A 24,651-nucleotide genomic window follows, 5' to 3' on the forward strand; every position below is an offset into this window, starting at 1 on the left:
CTTCAACCAAGCTTTTGGTCATAAGAACATAAGAAATAGGAGTAGGCCATTTGACTCCTTGAGCCTGCTCCGCCATTCAATAAGATCATGGCTGATCTCAACATGGACTCATTTCCACTTCTCATCCCACTCCCCATAACTTTTTATTCCATTATCGCTCAAAAATCTGTCTCTCTCAGCCTTAAATATATTCAATGTCCCAGCTCCACAGCTCTCTGAGCAGAGAATTCCACAGATTTACAACCCTCAGAGAAGAAATTCCTCCTCATCTCAGTTTTAAATGGGCAGCCCCCTATTCTGAGACTATGCCCTCTAGTTTTAGTTTCTCCTATGAGTGGAAACATCCTCTCTCCATCCAACTTGCCGAGCCCTCTCATTATCTTATGTTTCAATAAGATCACCTCTCATTCTTCTGAACGCCAATGAGTGTAGTCCCAACCTGCTCAACCTATCTTCATAAGTCAACACCCTCATCTCCGGAATCAACCTAGTGAACCTTCTCTGAACAGCCTCCAATGCAAGTATATCCTTCCTTAAATACGGAGACCAAAACTGCACGCAGTATTCTAGGTGTGGCCTCACCAATACCCTGTACAGTTGTAGCAGGACTTCTCTGCTTTTATACCCTCTCCCCCTTGCAATAAAGGCCAACATTCCATTTGCCTTCCTGATTACTTGCTGTACCTGCATACTAACTTTTTGTGTTTCATGCACAAGGGCCGCCAGGTCTCTCTATTGAAACACTTGGAAATTTTTCTCCAGTTTAAGTAATAATTTGCTTTTCTATTTTTCTGCCAAAGTGGATAACCTCACATTTCCCCACATTCTACTCCATCTGCCAAATTTTTGCCCACTCACTTAGCCTGTCTATAACCCTTTGCAGATTTTTTGTTTGCTCCTCAGATTGTGCTTTTCCTTCCATCTTTGTATCATCAGCAAACTTGGCTACCTTACACTCTGTCCCTTTATCCAAGTCATTAATATAGATTGTAAATCATTGAGGCCCCAGCACTGATTCCTGCGGCACCCCACCAGTTACTGTTTGCCAACCAGAAAATGACCCATTTATCCCGACTGTGTTTTCTGTTCATTAGCCAATCCTCTATCCATGCTAATATATTACCCCCAACCCCGTGAGCTTTTATCTTGTGCAGTAACCTTTTATGTGGCACCTTATCGAATGCCTTCTGGAAATCCAAATCCACCACATCCACTGGTTCCCCCTTATCCACTCAGCTCGTTACATCATTAAAGAACTGCAGCAAATTTGTCAAACATGATTTCCCTTTCATAAAACCATGCTGACTCTGCTTGATTTGAATTATGCTTTTTCAAATGTCCTGCTACTGCTTCCTTGATAATGGACTCCAGCATTTTCCCAATGCCAACAGGTCTATAGTTTCCTGCTTTCTGTCTGCTTCCTTTTTTAAATAGGAGCATTATATTTGCGGTTTACCAATCCGCTGGGACCTTCCCAGAATCCTGGGAATTTTGGTAGATTACAACCAATGCATCCACTATCTCTGCAGCCACTTCTTTTAGGACCCTAGGATGCAAGCCATCAGGTCCAGGGGACTTGTCCGCCTTTGGTCCCACTATTTTACCGAGTACTACTACTTTAGTGATGGTGATAGTAGCCTGCCTCCCTATTGTTCCTCCGTCCCTATAGCCCCTTGATTATCCCCGATTGGGATATTTTTATTGTCTTCTACCGTGAAGACCGATGCAAAATATTTGTTCAAAGTCTCTGCCATTTCCCTGTTCCCCATTATTAATCCCCAGTCTCAACCTCTAAGGGACCAACATTTAGGTTAGCCACTCTTTTCCTTTTTATGGGCTCAATTTTCCCCAAAGATGTTTGTTTTGGCGTAATTGAAGAGTTACGTCCGTTTTTTGGGGGCCCAAGTACACCAAAAAAAAATCATCCAAGTTTCCCCGTTTGATTTCTTCATTTTGGCGCCGCCTAGCCTGTCGTTTAGTTTTGGGGATGGAGCCCAAGATCTGCGGCAAAAAGATTGGGTTGCCGCGGTAACCAGGGACACAATGCGGGCTGAGGCTGGAAAGTGAAATATAAAGCCAGCTCACAACCTGCACAAGCACATTACACATTGCAGCAACTTACCTCCATTAAATTGTTAAAGTCCCTCCCCCCGGTGCCAGTCCCTGCTCCTATCCCAAGCCAAAGGGCCTCCCGGTGCCGGTCCCGATCCCTGCACCTAATCCCTGGCCGAATGGTGTCCCAGCACCTATCCCGGTCCATACGGGCTCCTCCCGATCCCAGGCCGATTGGCCTCCTCCCGATGCCAGTCCCCGCACCTAACTATACCCGAAATGCTCTCTTCCCCTCCCCCCTGCCCCCACTCTCTCTTACCTCTCCTGCTGCAGTTGTCCGGGCATATGTTGCACTGATTTACTTGCCTGCGCCGATTTCTTTAACTCACCAAAAGGTTTTTCTACAGAGGCCATATACGCTGGCCTAAAAAGGACTGGAGTAACTCTGAGCTGTCCAAACGTGCCTAACTGGCCAGAATTGGCGCAGGTGGCAGGTTACGCCCCCTTTGACTGAAAAAGAAATTGTAACTAACTGAGTTACGCTGGTGCAAATTGATTGAGGAAACTTGTATTTTTTAACTTAGGCCAAAAAAAGCAGCCTGTGCCCCAAAAATGCTGCAAATCACTGGGGAAAATTGAGGCCAAATACCTGTAGAAACTCTTACTATCTGTTTTTAATATTTCGTGCTAGTTTAATTTCATAATCTATCTCCCCCACCCCCCACCATTTTTTTCGTCGTTCTTTGCTGGCTTTTAAAAGTTTCCCAATCCTCTGGCCTCCCACTAGTCTTGGCCACATTGTATGCTCTTATTCTCAATTTGATACCCTCCTCATTTCCTTAGTTAGCCACGGATGGTTATCCCTTCTCTGAAAGCCTTTCCTTCTCATTGGGATATAGTTTTGTTGAGTTATGAAATATCTCCTTAAATGTCTGCCACTGCTCATCAACCGTCCCATACTTTATAATCTATTTTCCCAGTCCACTTTAACTAACTCTGCCTTCATACCTTTGTAGTCTCATTTGTTTAAGCTTAGGACACTGGTTAGAGATCCAACTTACCCTCCAAATGAATTTGAAATTCAATCATGTTATGGTCACTCATTCCTAGAGGATCCTTTACTTGGTGATCGTTTATTAATCCTGTCTCATTACACAATACCAGATCTAAGATAGCCTGCTCCCTGGTTGGTTCCGCAACATACAGTTCTAATACCTCCTTATGTGGCTCAGTGTTAAATTTTGTTTGATTCTGCTCCTGTGAAGTGCCTTGGGACATTTTACTATGTTAAAGGCACTATATAAATAGAATGCCGTCTGCTCTTTCAGGTGGACGTAAAAGATCCCAGGTCACTATTTTGAAGAAGAGCAGGGGAATTATCCCTGGAGTCCTGGCCAATCCTCTCAACCAACAATACAAAAACAGATTATCTGGTCATTATCATGTTGTTGTTTGTGGGAGCTTGCTGTGTGTAAATTGGCTGCCGCAATTCCTACATTACAACAGTGACTACACTTCAATTGTACTTCATTGGTTGTAACACATTTTGTGATGTCCGGTGGTCGTGAAAGGCGCTATATAAATGCAAGTCTTTATTTTCTTTCGAAGTTGTTGTGATCTTCATTTTGTATTATTGAGTATTTGTTATAATAAATGTAAATCTGATTTGCCTCGTGTGAACTGATTTACTTTTGGATCCAAACAATAACAAAACAGTGCCTCGTTGTGTCTTTTTTAATTTAGAGTACCATTGTCAAGAAGAACATTTGGGCAGACTGGGCTGGTGGTAAACACATGGTATGCAAGCAACTCCCTGATCAAATCCATTTGGGTGATGGCAATAAGTCAACATCAATTCTACCTGGACAGAAAACAAAGCAAAGTAAGTTGCCAATCAGAGAATGGATTAAAACTTGAAGGTGAACATGAGAACTTGAACATCGATTTGAAATATAATTCATTAACCCTTGGACTCAAATATTGTGACTTTGGAGAAGATCATTTTATTACAGATTTCTTTTTGCTCCTGTAGGCAAAGATTCCATCAGCAAGAAGTCTCAGTGATATTGCAATGGACTTGACTGACACAGGAATGCCTAAAGCTTCTAAACTGGCAAACGTGGATGGCAAAAATCCAATTATAACAGCTAGTAATGGCAGCTTAATCTCCTCAGGTAAACTCTTTGCTGTGCATGTTTTCAAAAAGGAGGCAAACAAAAAGCAGGAAACTAAAATCTAACATCTCTGGTTGGGAAGATGTTTGAGTCCATTATTAAAGCAGTAGCAGGACATTTGGAAAAGCAAAATTCGGTCAGGCAGAGTCAGCATGGATTTATGAAGGGGAAGTCATGTTTGACAAATTTGCTGGAGTTCTTTGAGGATGTAACAAAGAGGGTGGATAAAGGGGAACCAATGGATATGGTGTATTTGGATTTCCAGAAGGCATTTGACAAGGTGCCACATAAAAGGTTACTGCACAAGATAAAAGTTCACGAGGTTGGGGGTAATATATTAGCATGGATAGAGGATTGGCTAATGAACAGAAAACAGAGAGTCGAAATAAATGGTTCATTCTCGGGTTGGCAATCAGTAACCAGTGGGGTGCCGTAGGGATCAGTGCTGGGACCCCAACTATTTACAATCTATATTAACGACTTGGAAGAAGGGGCTAAGTGTAACGTAGCCAAGTTTGCTGACTATACAAAGATGGGAGGAAAAGCAATGTGTGAGGAGGTCACATAAAATCTGCAAAAGGACATGGGCTAAGTGAGTGGGCAAAAATTTGGCAGATAGAGTATAATGTTGGAAAGTGTGAGGTCATACACTTTGGCAGGAAAATATCAAAGAGCAAGTTATTATTTAAATGGAGAAAGATTGCAAAGTGCCGCAGTACAACGGGACCCGGGAGTACTTGTGCATGAAACACAAAAGGTTAGTATGCAGGTAAAGCAAGTGATCAGGGAGGCCAATAGAATCTTGGCCGTTATTACAAAGGGGATGGAGTATAAAAGCAGGGAAGTCTTGCTTCAGTTGTACAGGGTATTGGTGAGGCCACACCTGGGATACTGCGTGTACTTTTGGTTTCCATATTTACGAAAGGATATACTTGCTTTTTGGAGGCAGTTCAGAGAAGGTTCACGAGGTTGATTCCGGAGATGAGGGGGTTGACTTATAAGAACATAAGAATTAGGAACAGGAGTAGGCCATCTAGCCCCTCGAGCCTGCTCCGCCACTCAACAAGATCATGGCTGATCTGGCCGTGGACTCAGCTCCACTTACCCGCCCGCTCCCCATAACCCTTAATTCCCTTATTGGTTAAAAATCTATCTGAATGTATTCAAATCACAATGAGCTAGCCTCAACTGCTTCCCTGGGCAGAGAATTCCACAGATTCACAACCTCTGGGAGAAGAAATTCCTTCTCAACTCGGTTTTAAATTGGCTCCCCCGTATTTTGAGGCTGTGCCCCCTAGCTCTAGTCACCCCGACCAGTGGAAACAACCTCTCTACCTCTATCTTGTCTATCCCTTTCATTATTTTAAATGTTTCTATAAGATCACCCCTCATCCTTCTGCACTCCAATGAGTAAAGACCCAGTCTACTCAATCTATCATCATAAGGTAACCCCCTCGTCTCTGGAATCAGCCTAGTGAATCGTCTCTGTATCCCCTCCAAAGCTAGTATATCCTTCCTTAAGTAAGGTGACCAAAACTGCACACAGTACTCCAGGTGCGGCCTCACCAATACCCTGTACAGTTGCAGCAGGACCTCCCTACTTTTTGTACTCCATCCCTCTCGCAATGAAGGCCAACATTCCATTCGCCTTCCTGATTACCTGCTGTACCTGCAAACTAACTTTTTGGGATTCATGCACAAGGACCCCCAGGTCCCTCTGCACCGCAGCATGTTGTAATTTCTCCCCATTCAAATAATAATCCCTTTTACTGGGTTATTTTCCCAAGGTGGATGACCTCACATTTTCCGACATTGTATTCCATTTGCCAAACCTTAGCCCATTCGCTTAACCTATCTAAATCTCTTTGCAGCCTCTCTGTGTCCTCTACACAACCCCGCTTTCCCACTAATCTTTGTGTCATCTGCAAATTTTGTTACACTACACTCTGTCCCCTCTTCCAGGTCATCTATGAGGAAAGGTTGAGTAGGTTGGGCCTCTACTCATTGGAATTCAGAAGAATGAGAGGTGATCTTATCGAAACGTACAAGATTATGAGGGGGCTTGACAAGGTGGATGCAGAGAGGATGTTTCCAATAAAGTGGACAAAGGAGTACCAGTTGATGTGGTATATTTGGACTTTCAGAAGGCTTTCGACAAGGTCCCACACAGGAGATTAATGTGCAAAGTTAAAGCACATGGGATTGGGGGTAGTGTGCTGACGTGGATTGAGAACTGGTTGTCAGACAGGAAGCAAAGAGTAGGAGTAAATGGGTACTTTATGGCAGGCAGTGACTAGTGGGGTACCGCAGGGTTCTGTGCTGGGGCCCCAGCTGTTTACATTGTACATTAATGATTTAGACGAGGGGATTAAATGTAGTATCTCCAAATTTGCGGATGACACTAAGTTGGGTGGTAGTGTGAGCTGCGAGGAGGATGCTATGAGGCTACAGAGTGACTTGGATAGGTTAGGTGAGTGGGCAAATGCGTGGCAGATGAAGTATAATGTGGATAAATTTGAGGTTATCCACTTTGGTGGTAAAAACAGAGAGACAGACTATTATCTGAATGGTGACAGATTAGGAAAAGGGAAGGTGCAACGAGACCTGGGTGTCATGGTACATCAGTCATTGAAGGTTGGCATGCAGGTACAGCAGGCAGTTAAGAAAGCAAATGGCATGTTGGCCTTCATAGCGAGGGGATTTGAGTACAGGGGCAGGGAGGTGTTGCTACAGTTGTACAGGGCCTTGGTGAGGCCACACCTGGAGTATTGTGTACAGTTTTGGTCTCCTAACTTGAGGAAGGACATTCTTGCTATTGAGGGAGTGCAGCGAAGATTCACCAGACTGATTCCCGGGATGGTGGGACTGACCTATCAAGAAAGACTGGATCAACTGGGCTTGTATTCACTGGAGTTCAGAAGAGTGAGAGGGGACCTCATAGAAACGTTTAAAATTCTGACGGGTTTGGACAGGTTGGATGCAGGAAGAATGTTCCCAATGTTGGGGAAGTCCAGAACCAGGGGTCACAGTCTAAGGATAAGGGGTAAGCCATTTAGGACCGAGATAAGGAGAAACTTCTTCACCCAGAGAGTGGTGAACCTGTGGAATTCTCTACCACAGGAAGTAGTTGAGGCCAATTCACTAAATATATTCAAAAGGGAGTTAGATGAAGTCCTTACTACTCGGGGGATCAAGGGGTATGGCGAGAAAGCAGGAATGGGGTACTGAAGTTTCATGTTCAGCCATGAACTCATTGAATGGCGGTGCAGGCTAGAAGGGCTGAATGGCCTGCTCCTGCATCTATTTTCTATGTTTCTATGTCCCTACTGATGGGGGAGACTAGAACTCGAGTGCATAATCTTAGAATAAGGGGCTGCCCATTTAAAACTGAGATGAGGAGAAATTTCTTCTGAGGCTTGTGGATCTGTGGAATTCGCTGCCTCAGAGCTGTGGAAACTGGGACATTGACTAAATTTAAGACAGAAATAGACAGTTTCTTAAACAATAAGGGAATAAGGGGTTATGGAGAGCAGGCAGTTAAGTGGACCCGATTCCATGATCGGATCAGCCATGAACTTATTGAATGGCGGAGCAGGCTCGAGGGGCCGTATAGCCTACTCCTGCTCCTATTTCTTACGTTCTTATGTAGTTCCATTATAAAAGGACATATAGGCACTGTTCTAGACATTTCTGATTTTACTTTAATTTTTCAATATTTAATAGTTATGTAACATAGTTCCTTCCGCTCAGTGTTTAATTTCCCTTTTACATAAGTTTTCATCAAAGAAACGGAATAGAAATTGAAAATGTCAAACTATTTTCTGGCATGTTGCGAATTTGAATGAATCATCTAATTATTTATTCTTTAGATATTTTTAATATTACAATTACTTTCAATCAAACTGTGCACTGTCTCTTGATAAGTCAACTTTTTTAAAATCTACAAAACAGCAATAAATTAAAATAGCAGTATAAACTATTTTGCATTTCAGGCAAAATCTGTTTAAATTTAAAGTATACCTGAATTATGGAACAGAAATGAACTCATTCTCGCCGTCATCTCATTAAGTGAATGTGTTCTGGAAACCTGCATATTCACTTGACAGAAATTGACTGTTCTATTTGGCAGCGTTTAATTTTTGTTTTGGCACAATATAGTCTTTATTTCGATGTTACTGGTTGTGTGATTAAACAATATTCCTCTTCGCCTGGATTTTATTTGGATGCTTCATTCACAGAACGGTAAATAATTTTCCATATTTACTCCTCCGTCCCCTCCCATGTCCCACCCAATAGAGCAAAGGTTGCTCATTCCTAAAGTGTAGTCCCAAACGTAAATTTTATTTTGTTGGCAAAAGGATAAAGTATGCTGCTGTCTGTTCTGAGGATTCATTGCTCAGTGCATACCTGTCAATCTGGTTTATCTCATTGGGATCATGTTAGTACTAATAAATCAAACTCGCTTGTCAAAAACACGTTTTGCAACTAGCCCCTGCAGATAAATCTTTTATGGAATTGGAAAGTCAAGTGAACAGCATCATTAATCTCTGAAACAGGAGTATTAAACAGTTTTACGTTGTATCATGTATAAGTTTAAATTGAATATTCTATTTTCACTCTTATTTGGCAGTACATAGAAGTATGTTTGGTATAGTGTTATGTTTGGTGCCAAAATAAACCTTGTATTGAACAAGATAAGTCTCATCAGGTTGTAAAAGGATTCAGCACTATTGGAGCTAACTTGTGCAGTGTTCAGTGACTCTGTTGGGGTCAAGTAAAACCTGGCATTACTTGTAGCTGTGCTCTCTCTCCTACAGATGCTCGGCCATCTGTGAAAATCAATATGTGGAGACAACTTCAGATACTGCACTGTATTGATTTCAAATTCAGTTAATGGCTCCTTTTAGATATAAGGAACTGTAAAATTGTATACCAAAATGGATTCTGTATTTATGTTTTTATGTACACATTTAACTTCAATATTAAATAGTATGTACAGAAAAATGTATTCTGCAAGAATGTGTTCATGACCTTCTAAAATTGAACATAAGTGGGAAAAATTGGATTTTGTAATAAATGTTTCAGATTCTTTCTGAAAAATAATCTGAAATGAAAGCCCTCTTTTCATGCTGGGATGGCTGGGTTGTACAAAAAAAGGGGTTCCCCTTGATTTTTAAAATAAAGTGAAAGCTCTAACATTGGCTGTAAAGTTGTCAATCTGCAAGCTAATTTCTACAACTGGTAAATGTGCCATAAGTTTTATAAAAGACTGCCGAATAAAACTCGGAAATGGTATCCTTGCAAGTTAGTAAAGAGAACTCTTGCCAGATCCTGCATTCTACTTCTGCTGACCACAGAGACTTAACAGATCCTGTGGAGAGTACATCTGTTGCTAAAGCTATCCTGCGTTTGTGTTTTGAACAACAAAAAGCCACCTTTGCTGCATCTGGTAGTTTTTACATTTTTCTCCACACTACTTCAATGTCGGTAGTAATAAGAGTGCAAACATTTAGGTTCTCAGGACTCTGAAGTCAGTGATGAGCAAAAGAAAGAAAAGCTCATTGAATTGAAGCAGCGTCAGAGAGCACTGCAAGATACCCTCCAACAAAGAATGGAGGAATTGAAGAAAATCTGTTTACGAGAAGCAGTAAGTATAACTTTGTAATCACAAGTTTAACAGGCCAGAATTTGCGGTGAGCAATAACAGCGAACCAACAGCGTTTGCTATTATTGCCCCATTGAAACTGACCGCAACTTTAGGTAGCGCCTGCACATATAACCGCAGAAATCCTGAAGTCGCGGTCAATCATTCACTGCCCCGACACTGGCTGCTCTGTGAACCGGCAGTCGGAGAAACTACTGAAACCTGCGCTTTTCCGTGGTAATATCATTGTTAAATAACCCATTAAATGTTGGGCCTTGTTGGATTAGGTGCAACTGGGTTTTTAAACAGGGTATTGACTGCTAAACATTATGGCCCTTAAACATGCTTTAAATTTTGTGGAGTGTCAAATTTCTCTCTTGCGATATAAATTAAAAATTTTTAAGAAACTTGTGTAAAATTTTTTTTTTACATATTTCAAAGTTTGTTCATATTTATTTCAGGTTTACCTTATCGTACTGAGAGCGTACCAATCTTTGTTTTGCTCTCTAACTTTTTTTTAAATGTGGGAATAAAAGCAATTTTTCATTTCCTACTTCCCTGTCTGTGATTGGCTGCTTAGACAGCTTGTTGAAGTTACAGAAGATTCCCCATGATATTACACTTAAATCTCTTGTGTATCGAAAACGTCAAACTTCTCACCATAGAAATTGCGAGATCTTTGTGGCCAGCTTTCTTCAGGGCTTGCAGCGAACACCTTTGATTAGGTAAACCTGCAAATTCTGGGCCAATGTTTAGTACTCTTAAATAGTTCTTGTCAATGCAAATGTTCAATCATTTCTTTGTCTCTTTTATGACTGCAATTTGTGTCAGCTGTCTGGCACAGTTGGTAGCACTCTCTCCTCTGAGTCAAAAGGTTGTGGGTTCAAGTCCCACTCGAGATTTGAGCACAAAATCTAGGCTGACAACCTAGTGCACTACTGAGGGAGTGCTGCAATGTTGGATGTGCCCTCTTTCAGAAGAGACGTTAAACCAAGGCTCCATCTGACACTATTTTGAAGAAGAGCGGGGGAGTTCTCCCCAGTGTCTTAGCCAATATTTATCCCTCAACCAACCCTAAAAACAGATGATCTGGTTATTATCACATTGCTCTTTGTGGGACCTTGTGTGCACAAATTGACTGCCGCCTTGCCTACATTACAACAGTACTTCATTGGGTGTAAAGCATTTTGGGATGTCCTAAGGTCATCAAAGGCGCTATATATAAATGCAAGTTCTTTAATTTGCTTTTGGCTGGAATTTCTTGTGCGTTTCTATTATAGGAATTAACAGGCAAGCTACCAAAAGAGTATCCACAGACCTCAGGAGAAGAGCTTCCACATGTTCGACGACGAGTAGGCACAGCTTTCAAACTGGATGATAGCCTCCTTCAAAGTGAAGAGGCAAGTACTGTATACACAATAGGTCTGATCAGGAATGACCAAGCAAGTTTTGCATTACAAAAAGTGTTGTTTTTAGGGAAAGTGTTTGCTAGTGCTGTTGGAGAGGGGGATGGGAACCTATGCAGGGAGACAGAGAAATAAAATGGGGGCAGAAGCAAAAGATAGAAAGCAGAACAGTAAAAGTGGAGGGCAGAGAAACCCAAGGCAGAAATCAAAAAGGGCCACAGAACAGAAAAATTCTAAAGAGACAGAGTGTTAAAAAGACAAGCCTGAAGGCTCTGTGCCTCAATGCGAGGGGTATTCGTAATAAGGTGAATGAATTAACTGCGCAGGCAGCTATTAACGATTATGATATAATTGGGATTACGGAGACATGGTTCCAGGGTGACCAAGGCTGGGAACTCAACATCCAGGGGTATTCAACATTCGGGAAGGATAGACAGAAAGGAAAAGGAGGTGGGGTAGCGTTGCTGGTTAAAGAGGAAATTAACACAATAGTAAGAAAGGACATTAGCTTGGATGATGTGGAATCAGTATGGGTAGAGCTGCGGAATACCAAAGGGCAGAAAACGCTAGTAAGAGTTGTGTACAGACCACCAAACAGTAGTAGTGAGGTTGGGGATGGCATCAAACAAGTAATTAGGAATGCGTGCAATAAAGGTACAGCAGTTATCATGGGCGACTTTAATCTACATATAGATTGGGTTAGCCAAGTTGGTAGCGATGCGGTGGAGGAGGATTTCCTGTGGTGTATTAGGGATGGCTTTCTAGACCAATATGTCGAGGAACCAACTAGAGAGCTGGATGTTGTGTAATGAGAGAGGACTAGTTAGCAATCTTGTGTGAGGTCCTCTGGGGAAGAGCGACCATAATATGGTAGAATTCTTTATTAAGATGGAGAGTGACAGTGTTAATTCAAAGACTAAGGTCCTGAACTTAAGGAAAGGTAACTTCGATGGTATGAGATGTGAATTGGCTAGGATAGACTGGCAAATGATACTTAAAGAGTTGACAGTGGATAGGCAATGGCAGACATTTATAGATTACATGGATGAATTTCAACAATTGTACATCCCTGTAAAAATAAAAAGGGGATGGTGGCTCAACCGTGGCTAACATAGGAAATTCGGGAGTGTGTTAAATCCAAGGAAGAAGCATATAAATTGGCGAGAAAAAGCAGCAAACCTGAAGACTGGGAGAAATTTAGAATTCAGCAGAGGACAGAGGACAAAGAGTCTAATGAGGACGGGGCAAATAAAGTATGAGAGAAAGCTTGCAGGGAACATAAAAACTGACTGCAAAAGCTTCTGTAGATATGAGAAGAGAAAAAGATTAGCGAAGACCAACGTAGGTCCTTTACAGACAGAATCAGGTGAATTGAACAAATACTTTGGATCTGTCTTCACTAAGGAAGACACAAATAACCTTCCGGAAATACTAGGGGTTCGAGGGTGTAGCGAAAAGGAGGAACTGAAGGAAATCCTTATTAGTCAGGAAATTTTGTTAGGGAAATTGATGGGATTGAAGGCCAATAAATCCCCAGGGCCTGATAGGCTGTATCCCAGAGTACTTAAGGAAGTGGCCCTAGAAATAGTGGATGCATTGGTGATCATTTTCCAACATTCTATTGACTCTGGATCAGTTCCTATGGACTGGAGGGTAGCTAATGTAACACCACTTTTTAAAAAAGGAGGGAGAGAGAAAACTAGTAATTATAGACCGGTTAGCCTGACATCAGTGGTGGGGTAAATGTTGGAATCAATTATTAAATATGCAATAGCAGCGCATTTGGAAAGCGATGACAGGATCGGTCCAAGTCAGCGTGGATTTATGAAAGGGAAATCATGCTTGACAGATCTTCTATAATTTTTGAGGATGTAACTAGCAGAGTGAACAAGGGAGAACCAGAGGATGTGGTGCATTTGGACTTTCAAAAGACTTTTGACAAGGTCCCACACAAAAGATTGTTGTGCAAAATTAAAGCACATGGTATTGGGGGTAATGTATTGACGTGGATAGAGAACTCGTTGGCAGACAGGAAGCAGAGAGTCGGAATAAACGGGTCCTTTTCAGAATGGCAGGCAGTGACTAGTGGGGTGCTGCAGGGTTCAGTGCTGGGACCCCAGCTATTTACAATATACATCAATGATTTAGATGAAGGAATTGAATGTAATATCTCCAAGTTTGCAGATGATACTAAACTGGGTTGCAGTGTAAGGAGGATACTAAGACTGCAGGGTGACTTGGACAGATTAGGTGAGTGGGCAAATGCATGGCAGATGCAGTATAATGTGGATAAATGTGAGGTTATCCACTTTGGTGGCAAAAACAGGAAGACAGAATATTATCTGAATGGTGACAGATTAGGAAAAGGGGAGGTGCAACGAGATCTGGGTGTCATGGTACATCAGTCATTGAAGTTTGGCATGCAGGTACAGCAGGCGGTGAAGAAGGCAAATGGCATGTTGGCCTTCATACCTAGAGGATCTGAGTATAGGAGCAGGGAGATCTTACTGCAGTTGTACAGAGCCTTGGTGAGGCCACACCTGGAATATTGTGTTCAGTTTTGGTCCCCTAATCTGAGGAAGGACATTCTTGCTATTGAGGGAGTGCAGCGAAGGTTCACCAGATTGATTCCTGTGATGGCAGGACTGACATATGAGGAGAGATTGGATCAACTGGGCTTGTATCCACTGGAGTTTAGAAGAATGAGAAGGGATCTCATAGAAACATATAAAATTCTGACGGGATTGGACAGATTAGAGGCAGGAAGAATGTTCCTGTTGCTGGCAAGTTCCAGAACCAGGGGTCACAGTCTAAGAATAAGGGGTAAGCCATTTAGGACCGAGCTGAGGAGAAACTTCTTCACTCAGTGGTTAACCTATGGAATTCTCTACCGCAGAAAGTTGCTGAGGCCAGTTCGTTAGATATATTCAAAAGGGAGTTAGATGTGGCCCTTACGGCCAAAGGGATCAAGGGGTATGGAGAGAAAGCAGGAAAGGGGTACTGAGGTTGAATGATCAACCATGATCTTATTGAATGGCGGTGCAGGCTCGAAGGACCGAATGGCCTGCTTCTGCACCTAATTTCTACCCTATTTTTATGACTTAGAACTGCTTCTGTTTTTAATTCTCTCCCCTCTTAAGACCATAAGAAATAGGAGCAGGAGTAGGCAATACGGCCACTCGAGCCTGCTCCACCATTCAATAAGATCATGGCTGATCTGATCTTGGCCTCAACTCCCCTTCCCCGCCCGCTCCCCATAACCCTTCATTTCTCTATAGTTCAAGAATCTGTCTATCTCAGCCTTGAATATATTCAATGACCCAGCCTCCACAGCTCTCTGGAGTAGAGAATTCCAAAAATTCACGACCCATGGAGAAGAAATTCTTCCTCCTCTCCATCTTAACTGTGCGACCCCTTATTCTGAAACTATGACCCCTAGTTCTGGATCCCCCACAAGGGGAAACATCCTCTCAGCATCTACCCTGTTGAGCCCCTTCAAAATCTTGTATGTTTCAATAAGATCACCTCTCATTCTTCTAAACTGCAATGAGTACAGGCCAACCTGCACAACCTTTCCTCATATGACAACCCCTTCATCCCAGGAATCAACCGAGTGAATCTTCTCTGAACTGCCTCCAATGCAAGTATATCCTTCCTTAAATATGGAGACCAAAACTGTTCGCAGTACTCCAGTACAGTTGTAACAGGACTTTGATACTCCATTCCCCTTGCAATAAAGGCCCAACATTCCATTTGCCTTCCTAATTATTTGCTGTAGCTGCATGCTAACTTTTTGTGTTTCATGTATGAGGACACCCAGATCCCTCTGTACTGCAGCATTCTATAGTCTCTCTCTCTCTCCATTTAAATAATAGTTTGCTTTTCTACCGACCAAAGTGGATAGCCTCACCATTTCCCACATTATACTTCATCTGCAAAATTTTTGTCCATTCACTTAATCTATCTATATTCCTTTGCAGACTCTCTCTGTCCTCTTCACAACTTACTTTCCCACCTTTCTTTGCATTATCAGCAAATTTAGCTACAATACACTTGGTCCCTTCATCCAACTCATTAATATAGATTGTAAATAGTTGAAGCCCCAGCACTGATCCCTGTGCCACCCCACTAGTTACAGTTTGCCAACCTGAAAAAGACCCATTTATTGCAACTCTGTTTTCTGTTAGGATGTATAGAGGATTGGCTAACTAATATATTACCCCTAACACCATGAGCTCGTATCTTGTGTAGTAGCCTTATAGGGAAATCAGGGATAGTATTAAAGCCAAGGAAATGGCATACAAATTGGCCAGAAATAGCAGCGAACCTGGGGACTGGGAGAAATTTAGAACTCAGCAGAGGAGGACAAAGGGTTTGATTAGGGCAGGGAAAATGGAGTACGAGAAGAAGCTTGCAGGGAACATTAAGGCGGATTGCAAAAGTTTCTATAGGTATGTAAAGAGAAAAAGGTTAGTAAAGACAAACATAGGTCCCCTGCAGTCAGAATCAGGGGAAGTCATAATGGGGAACAAAGAAATGGCAGACCAATTGAACAAGTACTTTGGTTCAGTATTCACTAAGGAGGACACAAACAACCTTCCGGATATAAAAGTGGTCAGAGGGTCTAGTAAGGAGGAGGAACTGAGGGAAATCTTTATTAGTCGGGAAATTGTGTTGGGGAAATTGATGGGATTGAAGGCCGATAAATCCCCAGGGCCTGATGGACTGCATCCCAGAGTACTTAAGGAGGTGGCCTTGGAAATAGCGGATGCATTGACAGTCATTTTCCAACATTCCATTGACTCTGGATCAGTTCCTATCGAGTGGAGGGTAGCCAATGTAACCCCACTTTTTAAAAAAGGAGGGAGAGAGAAAGCAGGGAATTATAGACCGGTCAGCCTGACCTCAGTAGTGGGTAAAATGATGGAATCAATTATTAAGGATGTCATAGCAGCGCATTTGGAAAATGGTGACATGATAGGTCCAAGTCAGCATGGATTTGTGAAAGGGAGATCATGCTTGACAAATCTTCTGGAATTTTTTGAGGATGTTTCCAATAAAGTGGACAAAGGAGTACCAGTTGATGTGGTATATTTGGACTTTCAGAAGGCTTTCGACAAGGTCCCACACAGGAGATTAATGTGCAAAGTTAAAGCACATGGGATTGGGGGTAGTGTGCTGACGTGGATTGAGAACTGGTTGTCAGACAGGAAGCAAAGAGTAGGAGTAAATGGGTACTTTTCGGAATGGCAGGCAGTGACTAGTGGGGTACCGCAGGGTTCTGTGCTGGGGCCCCAGTTGTTTACATTGTACATTAATGATTTAGACGAGGGGACTATTATCTGAATGGTGACAGATTAGGAAAAGGGAAGGTGCAACGAGACCTGGGTGTCATGGTACATCAGTCATTGAAGGTTGGCATGCAGGTACAGCAGGCGGTTAAAAGAAAGCAAATGGCATGTTGGCCTTCATAGCGAGGGGATTTGAGTACAGGGGCAGGGAGGTGTTGCTACAGTTGTACAGGGTCTTGGTGAGGCCACACCTGGAGTATTGTGTACAGTTTTGGTCTCCTAACTTGAGGAAGGACATTCTTGCTATTGAGGGAGTGCAGCAAAGATTCACCAGACTGATTCCCGGGATGGTGGGACTGACCTATCAAGAAAGACTGGATCAACTGGGCTTGTATTCACTGGAGTTCAGAAGAGTGAGAGGGGACCTCATAGAAACGTTTAAAATTCTGACGGGTTTGGACAGGTTGGATGCAGGAAGAATGTTCCCAATGTTGGGGAAGTCCAGAACCAGAGGTCACAGTCTAAGGATAAGAGGTAAGCCATTTAGGACCGAGATAAGGAGAAACTTCTTCACCCAGAGAGTGGTGAACCTGTGGAATTCTCTACCACAGAAAGTTGTTGAGGCCAATTCACTAAATATATTCAAAAGGGAGTTAGATGAAGTCCTTACTACTCGGGGGATCAAGGGATATGGCGTGAAAGCAGGAAGGGGGTACTGAAGTTGCATGTTCAGCCATGAACTCATTGAATGGCGGTGCAGGCTAGAAGGGCTGAATGGCCTGCTCCTGCACCTATTTTCTATGTTTCTATCTTTTCGAATACCTTTTGGAAATCCAAATACACTACATCTACTGGTTCCCTGCTCATTACCTCCTCAAAGAATTCTAATAACTTTTTCAAACATGATTTCCCTTTCATAAAACCATGGTGACTCTGCTTGATTTTCTAAATGTCCTGTTACTACTTCCTTAATAATGAATTCTAGCATTTTCCCAATGACCAATGTTAGGTTAACTGGCCTATAGTTTTCCTGCTTTCTGTTTCCCTCTTCTTGAATAGGGGCATTACATTTACGGTTTTCCAATCCGCTGGGACCTTTCCAGAATCTAGGAATTTTGGAAGATTATAACCAATACATCCATTATTTTTGTGGCCACTTCTTTTTAAGACCCTAGGATATAGGCCATCTAGTCCAGAGGACTTGTCCACCTTTAGTTCCATTAGTGTGTCTAGTACCTTTTCTCTAGTGATCGTTTTAATTTCTTCCCTCAATTTTGCCTCCTGATTTTCTACTATTGTTGGGATGCTTTTAGTGTCTTCTACCGTGAAGACAGATACAAAGTATTTGTTCAAAGCCTTTGCCATTTCTCTTCCTCCGAAGATAAGATTTGTGCCACAGGCACTGCAGCCCTCCAGTACCAGGCTATTCAGTAGTAGGGAATCACAATCTAGCCCAAAACTTCCCTCCCCCAAAATTCACATTCCAGTAGAGATGAGCAATCAGGAGTAGGAATTGCGGCTGATTTGACCCCCCCCCCCCCCCCGCTTTCCCAGCACAGGGTAGACTGAGGCATTCCTAGTTCATCTGATTCCAGCTAGACGGACTAACTCACTACAGATCGGGGATCACATATTTATCCTTCCCAGTCTGCATGAATCCAGTAATGGCCAACTTGCTGAGGCATTGGAGCTAACTTTTCATCTGGAATACCAGCAAATAATTGTCATCTGCAAAGAATTCTTATGTTGTAATTATATTGACACATTCTTACGGGTGTGGGAAATTATCTTGTGAAGCCAGCTCTGTGCATCAGGAACCAGCTATATTCTATCTGGAAAATGTATTTCTTGAATAAATACATTATATACATTCACCTGCTGCTCATTTTGTATCACGTTAATTTTCCATGTTTTTGTTTTTTATAAAATATAATAATTTGAAGCAACATAGATTTTTTTTTTTACAAGTTCTTTTCATGATTGAGTACATTGCACCCATTCCACATTTTTGAAAGATTCATGCATGATACTTAATTATTAAAAACTTCAAGTGAGAGTAATGTACATTTCTGTCAAATTTCATTTTAGTGGCAGATGATTCCAATTACATATATATTTACAAGTGCTGTATTGAAAAGATAGTAAAGTGATAGAATTGTTTCTATAGGATTTGCAAGCGTCTCGGGTTAAAGATGAGGTAACTATAAGTTGGTAATTTTTCCATCGAACGACTTTTCAGGATTCATATTTACAAAAGCTAGAGAGTAAGTTTGGCATTCAGCAGAAGATTGTGGAAGCTGCAAGAAAATTAGCCAACGACCCTGAAGTATGCAAGAATGTTAAAAAGAAGAGGAAACAGGACTATGTTGAAGCTTTGAAAAAGCTTCAAGAGATCGAGAATGCAAGTAATGAGTACCGAATAAAATGTGGGAGGAAGCCTACTCAGAGAGCTTCCCTCGTTGTTTCAGGTAATAAACTGATTATACAGCCAATTGCACTTTAAATCATGGCATTTTAAATATAAATCTATTTAGTTAAATCTTTTACCCTTTCTTGCTGAATTGTTTTCATTACTACATTGTCCAGAAATTAAAAGAATAACCTGCCTACCTCTCATTAATCATTGTGTAGATAGATTTGCTGTTACTGATTTACAACACTCTGAGAAACATGTCATCTCTTTCTCACCTAGATGAGGTAATTCCCTCCGAAACCAGTTCCTTATCTGATACTAATACAGCAGATGACGGTAAGTTGTGAAAGAATATGTGTAAGAGTGTTAACAGTACCATCATGTTGTGCTTAGCATGCCTTAATACCAAAGGTCTAGTTTGAACATTTTTGTGTTCTCCGAGATACTTGCATGGGTAATTTCAACATTTTACATTCCTTTTGAGGCAAAGCAACTTTTCATGAGACTGTGTCTTTAAAGTGGAAATTGAAACAAAAGCCTGAACTGAAATCAGCTGGGGTTCGAACTCTTGATGACCATCTTGTCATCCTTGTTAGACAGCTTGTCGGATGCGGATTCGGTTCGCCAGTGGTTCTGTTCCCTTGGTCAAATAGCCTGCAGACACCCAGTCTAGGCTTGTGCATGATTTAAAGGAGTGGTGGCCTCCTGCAGCCATACAGCCTGCAGCATGTCAGCACCTTGATGGGTCAAAATTAGTAGAACAGTCTATTATATACAGCATACCTCGTGGCCTGCATTATTAACTGCAAACCATGAGGTGGCAGTCCCAACCTGCGAGAGACCATCAGCGGCAGGTCGGGGCCATAACAGGAGCGGCGAGCAGCGGCCCCTGGAGTGGTGTACCACTGCAAGGTACAGCGCAAGCTGGTGCAGGATGGTGACGGCAGTGAAGAGGGACATCATCAAGGTCCAAGTCAGTGATTGGAGCGTGGGCAGATACAGCAGGAGCGGCGAGGTCCGGGCAAAAGAGCGTCGGGAAAATGTAGAGGGATGTGATTGGGACCCGGGAGTGGTGTGAGTTCGGGGCCCAGAAGAGGCCAGGGCCCACGGGCAGCACGGGCCAGCCCACACTGCGATTATGTGTGCCCTCTAGGTCTGTGCAGCAGAGCTAGTCTCCAGTCGTTTTGGGTAATCCTTGCCATTGGACCAAGACCTGGCTCTGTCAAGCCCGTGTGGTGGCTGGTGTGCAACGGCCACCCCACGTTAAAAAAAATCCACACACAGGCATCTTCCACCTTTCAGGATGTAGTTCTGGATCTGGAATATTAGGTCCTTCATTGAAACACCTATGAACTTATCCCTTTTTGGCGTGGAAGCAAGTCATCCTCGCTTCGAGGGACTGTCTGATGATGATGATGAATAATGGTGCGTACTTTAGAGTGGCAGTGCGCGCAAATCAAATGGATATTTTGGGCAGTTTATAATTTCTACTGTTATCTAATGTTTGTTGTGACAGATGACGTGCGTGTTATGCAAAGAAAAAGATCCTTTTCGAGCCAGCAACCTCTGAGACCAGTTCCGCCACAGTCTCTTGAGCTTAAACAAAGTCGACAGAGGAGGAGTTCTGCAAGTGAACAGTTTCATGATAAAGGACATATCGGCCAAACGAGGTAATGCCTGCTCTGGTTCACTAACATCTGTGTGCATCTGAGACTCTTTGTATTCTAGATGAGTACCTTTTTGCTGACCAGCATTCTTGTTTTCTCAATGTTTGCTACACGTTGCATAATTTACTTATTTCTAGATCTTGAGCCAGTCAGTTGGGCAATCCATAGCTCTGTTCTTGAGCATTTGTCGGTCACCTGAATAGCTTAATTTCACCACAGTTGAGGGGATTTGGCCTTACCAAAAATTTTAGATACTTTCAAACCTAGGTTTAGTGATCATTGGATGTACATTCCAAAATGTGGCCACTTGAAATTAACTTTTTGATGCAAAATAGTTTCATTTTAGAATTTTGTTTTAAACCTGCGACATGTATTTATCAACACACCACATTTTATTTTACTTTAATTTTGTGTTATTTTCATCAAAAGCCTTTAAGATACGTTACAAAGACATGATCAGACAAAGGGGGTAAGAGCTGCCGTCGAGAACACAAGTATAAACAGCATGTCCAAATGGGGTTGAGTTGGAAAGAAAAAAGGAATACAAAAATTATGGATGGGGAACTGAAATTATTTTTTGAATTGGGAATGGCCCTTGTTTGTATTGGTAGAATGTTCACTCAATTTATAACGGTTGCACAACCTCATTCTCGTCCTTGTCCTCAAAATCTTCCATGGCCTCGTCTCTCACTATCTCTGTACCCTACAACTCTCCCAGAACTCTGCGCTCCTCCAATTCTGGACTCTTGCACATCCCCAATTTTAATTCCTCCACTATTGGCAGCCATGCCTAGGCCCTAGGTATGAACCACCCACCTGCCCCGAAACCTCTCCGCCTCTTTACCTCTTTCTCATCGTTCCTTAAAACCTAACTCTTTCTGGTCATATATCCTTATGTAGCTCATGAATGCAAGCAGCTGTTGTTGTTTAAGTTTTTTGTAGATTGACTCTTGGGGTTTATGCAGTTGTCTGATATTTGAGCTGTTTAACTGAACATCTGTAAATTAAATCCAATTGTTTATGCCGTGTCAGAAGCAGATGATTTGTATTTTGTTCCTGCGATGTAACATGTGTTGCCTATTAGCTGTAAGTTTTTGTACTAGAAGTGAACTTCTGAGACTGTAAAGTCTAAATAAGGCAACAAACTGAAATTAGCAATTGAATAACTTTTGTGCTATAAGGATGCATAATCTGCGAATCATTTCTAAACTGGCTCCGATATTCTATTTGTTGTGGCACAGTTCGTGTTGGTGCAGAATTCTGGAGGACAGTTAGTTGTGGGCCATATTTTCATACAAAAATTTACGACAACAAAAGCATGCATTTTTGTTAATAGGAGATCCCAACCTCTTTCCCTTTTGAAGGACAGCATTTTAATTAACGATTTGTAGCAATGGCTGTTACTGTTTATTAAATTAACAGACATGAAGAATCTGTATGCTTGCCGGGCACTGGTCTTATACAATTATAATCTGTAGTAACTGAGATTTAGGTAATCAGATCCGTACAGTAAATGAGTCAGTGTGTCAACAGTTCTATCTTTCTTTATTGCCTGCTGTAGGCTTTCTGTGCAGAAATTTGTCATTTGGGTCAAATTTGTGTTTTAATTGTACTTGGGTGCCTCAGGGCCCTTGTGCTGTGAACCCACCCTATTTATATTGCAGGGCGGTTTCAACAGCAGCCAAAACAGGTGCAGCTGTTTTAAAAGTTGTACATTAATGATTTAGACAAGGGGATTAAATGCAGTATCTCCAAATTTGCGGATGACACTAAGTTGGGTGGCAGTGTGAGCTGCGAGGAGGATGCTATTAGGCTGCAGAGTGACTTGGATAGGTTAGGTGAGTGGGCAAATGCATGGCAGATGAAGTATAATGTGGATAAATGTGAGGTTATCCACTTTGGTGGTAAAAACAGAGAGACAAACTATTATCTGAATGGTGACAGATTAGGAAAAGGGAAGGTGCAACGAGACCTGGGTTTCATGGTACATCAGTCATTGAAGGTTAGCATGCAGGTACAGCAGGCGGTTAAGAAAGCAAATGGCATGTTGGCCTTCATAGCGAGGGGATTTGAATACAGGGGCAGGGAGGTGTTGCTACAGTTGTACAGGGCCTTGGTGAGGCCACACCTGGAGTATTGTGTACAGTTTTGGTCTCCTAACTTGAGGAAGGACATTCTTGCTATTGAGGGAGTGCAGCGAAGATTCACCAGACTGATTCCCGGGATGGCGGGACTGACCTATCAAGAAAGACTGGATCAACTGGGCTTGTATTCACTGGAGTTCAGAAGAGTGAGAGGGGACCTCATAGAAACGTTTAAAATTCTGACGGGTTGAGACAGGTTAGATGCAGGAAGAATGTTCCCAATGTTGGGGAAGTCCAGAACCAGGGGTCACAGTCTGAGGATAAGGGGTAAGCCATTTAGGACCGAGATGAGGAGAAACTTCTTCACCCAGAGAGTGGTGAACCTGTGGAATTCTCTACCACAGAAAGTAGTTGAGGCCAATTCACTAAATATATTCAAAAGGGAGTTAGATGAAGTCCTTACTACTCGGGGGATCAAGGGTTATGGCGAGAAAGCAGGAAGGGGATACTGAAGTTTCATGTTCAGCCATGAACTCATTGAATGGCGGTGCAGGCTAGAAGGGCTGAATGGCCTGCTCCTGCACCTATTTTCTATGTTTCTATGTTTCTATGTATAACTTGGTTTCTGGCTGCTGTACGTTCGCCCAAAAAGGCAAAACCATTTTAGCAGGCTGAGAAGTTGTGCCAGAAAATATAGCTACCTCCAGAAACCCCAACTTCGGAAGCTTTTCGGGTCATTTGAAGCAGCAACTTTGTCTCATTTACTGTACTGCTGCCAAAGTGATTGCCATTACCATTATTGGCAGTGCAGTAACCGCCCCCCTTCCCCCCCCCTCACCCCCTCCTCCACCACCACACTTACTCCCTCAACACCAGTGCCTAGTATTTTAAAGCATTAATAAAGAACAGCTAAGCCAACTTCAGGAAGTCCACATGCTGTTTTGGGTTCATTTTGGTGCCCGTAGAAGTTTACAGCACAGGAGGAAGCCATTCCGCCATCATGTCTATGCTGACTGTATGCTAGAACAATAAACTAATCCCATTGCCCTGCTCACCCCCTACAGCCCTGTATCTTCCTCAGCTTCAAATATTTATCTAATTTTCCCTTAAAAAAAAATGCAATGGCCTCTGCCTCTGGCAAAGCATTTGTTGCTTCAACACCCCACCACTTTACTGAATACCCAACCAGTAGAAATAGTCTTTCCCTATTCTCCCTATCAAAACCTTTCATAATTTTAAAAACTTCCATTTAATCTCCTTATACTTATCTGCTCAGTGGAAATTGTCTCAGTACCTCGACTCTCCTCATAACTATAGTTTTGCATACCTAGCCTCGTCCTGATGAACCTACACTGGCTTTAATGTCCTTTCTGTAATGGAATGCTCAAAACAGCACACAGTGCTCTAATGTGGTCTAACTAATGTGTTGCACAAAGTTATCATTACTTCTTTACTCTTGTACTCTATGCTCCTATTTATAAATCCCAAAATGCTCTTGGCCTTTTTTGATGGCTTTTTCCACTCGCACTTTCAGGGAATCATGTAATTGAACCTCGAGGTGTCTCTGTTAATCCATATCTTTCAGCATCTTTTTATTGAGTCTATATCCCGTTCCTATTTTTCCTCCCAAAATGTATTGCCTCACACCTCGAGGTCTGCTCATTTTATCAGAAATTATTTTTCTGCAGTTGTCTCTGACAATGTTATCCTCCTTAATGTTGGAAAGTGTGAGGTCATGCACTTTGGCAGAAAAAAAATCAAAGAGCAAGTTATTATTTAAATGGAGAAAGATTCATCATCATCATAGGCAATCCCTCGGAATCTAGGAAGATTTGCTTCCACTCCTGAAGTGAGCTCTTTGATGGCTAAACAGTCCAATATGAGAGCCACAGACTCTGTTACAGGTGGGACAGATAATCG

The 24,651-nt window shown here is 42.3% G+C and overlaps 1 protein-coding gene and 1 long non-coding RNA gene across 2 annotated transcripts in view; one reads left to right on the forward strand and one right to left on the reverse strand.

The window, feature by feature from the left end:
• Positions 1–24,651, forward strand: part of LOC139277139 (FERM domain-containing protein 4B-like) — a 419,374-nt gene that overhangs the window by 377,985 nt on the left and 16,738 nt on the right. The window contains 7 exon segments of the mRNA XM_070895191.1: positions 3,796–3,934; positions 4,085–4,226; positions 9,740–9,873; positions 11,151–11,270; positions 18,807–19,035; positions 19,260–19,316; positions 20,497–20,650. Of these exon segments, the coding sequence (XP_070751292.1) occupies positions 3,796–3,934; positions 4,085–4,226; positions 9,740–9,873; positions 11,151–11,270; positions 18,807–19,035; positions 19,260–19,316; positions 20,497–20,650 (975 nt within the window).
• LOC139277140 (uncharacterized) overlaps positions 1–24,651 on the reverse strand; it is a 47,901-nt gene that overhangs the window by 11,964 nt on the left and 11,286 nt on the right. The window lies entirely within an intron of this gene.

The sequence above is a fragment of the Pristiophorus japonicus genome, chromosome 12, assembly GCF_044704955.1.
Source record: "Pristiophorus japonicus isolate sPriJap1 chromosome 12, sPriJap1.hap1, whole genome shotgun sequence".
NCBI lineage: Eukaryota > Metazoa > Chordata > Chondrichthyes > Pristiophoridae > Pristiophorus > Pristiophorus japonicus.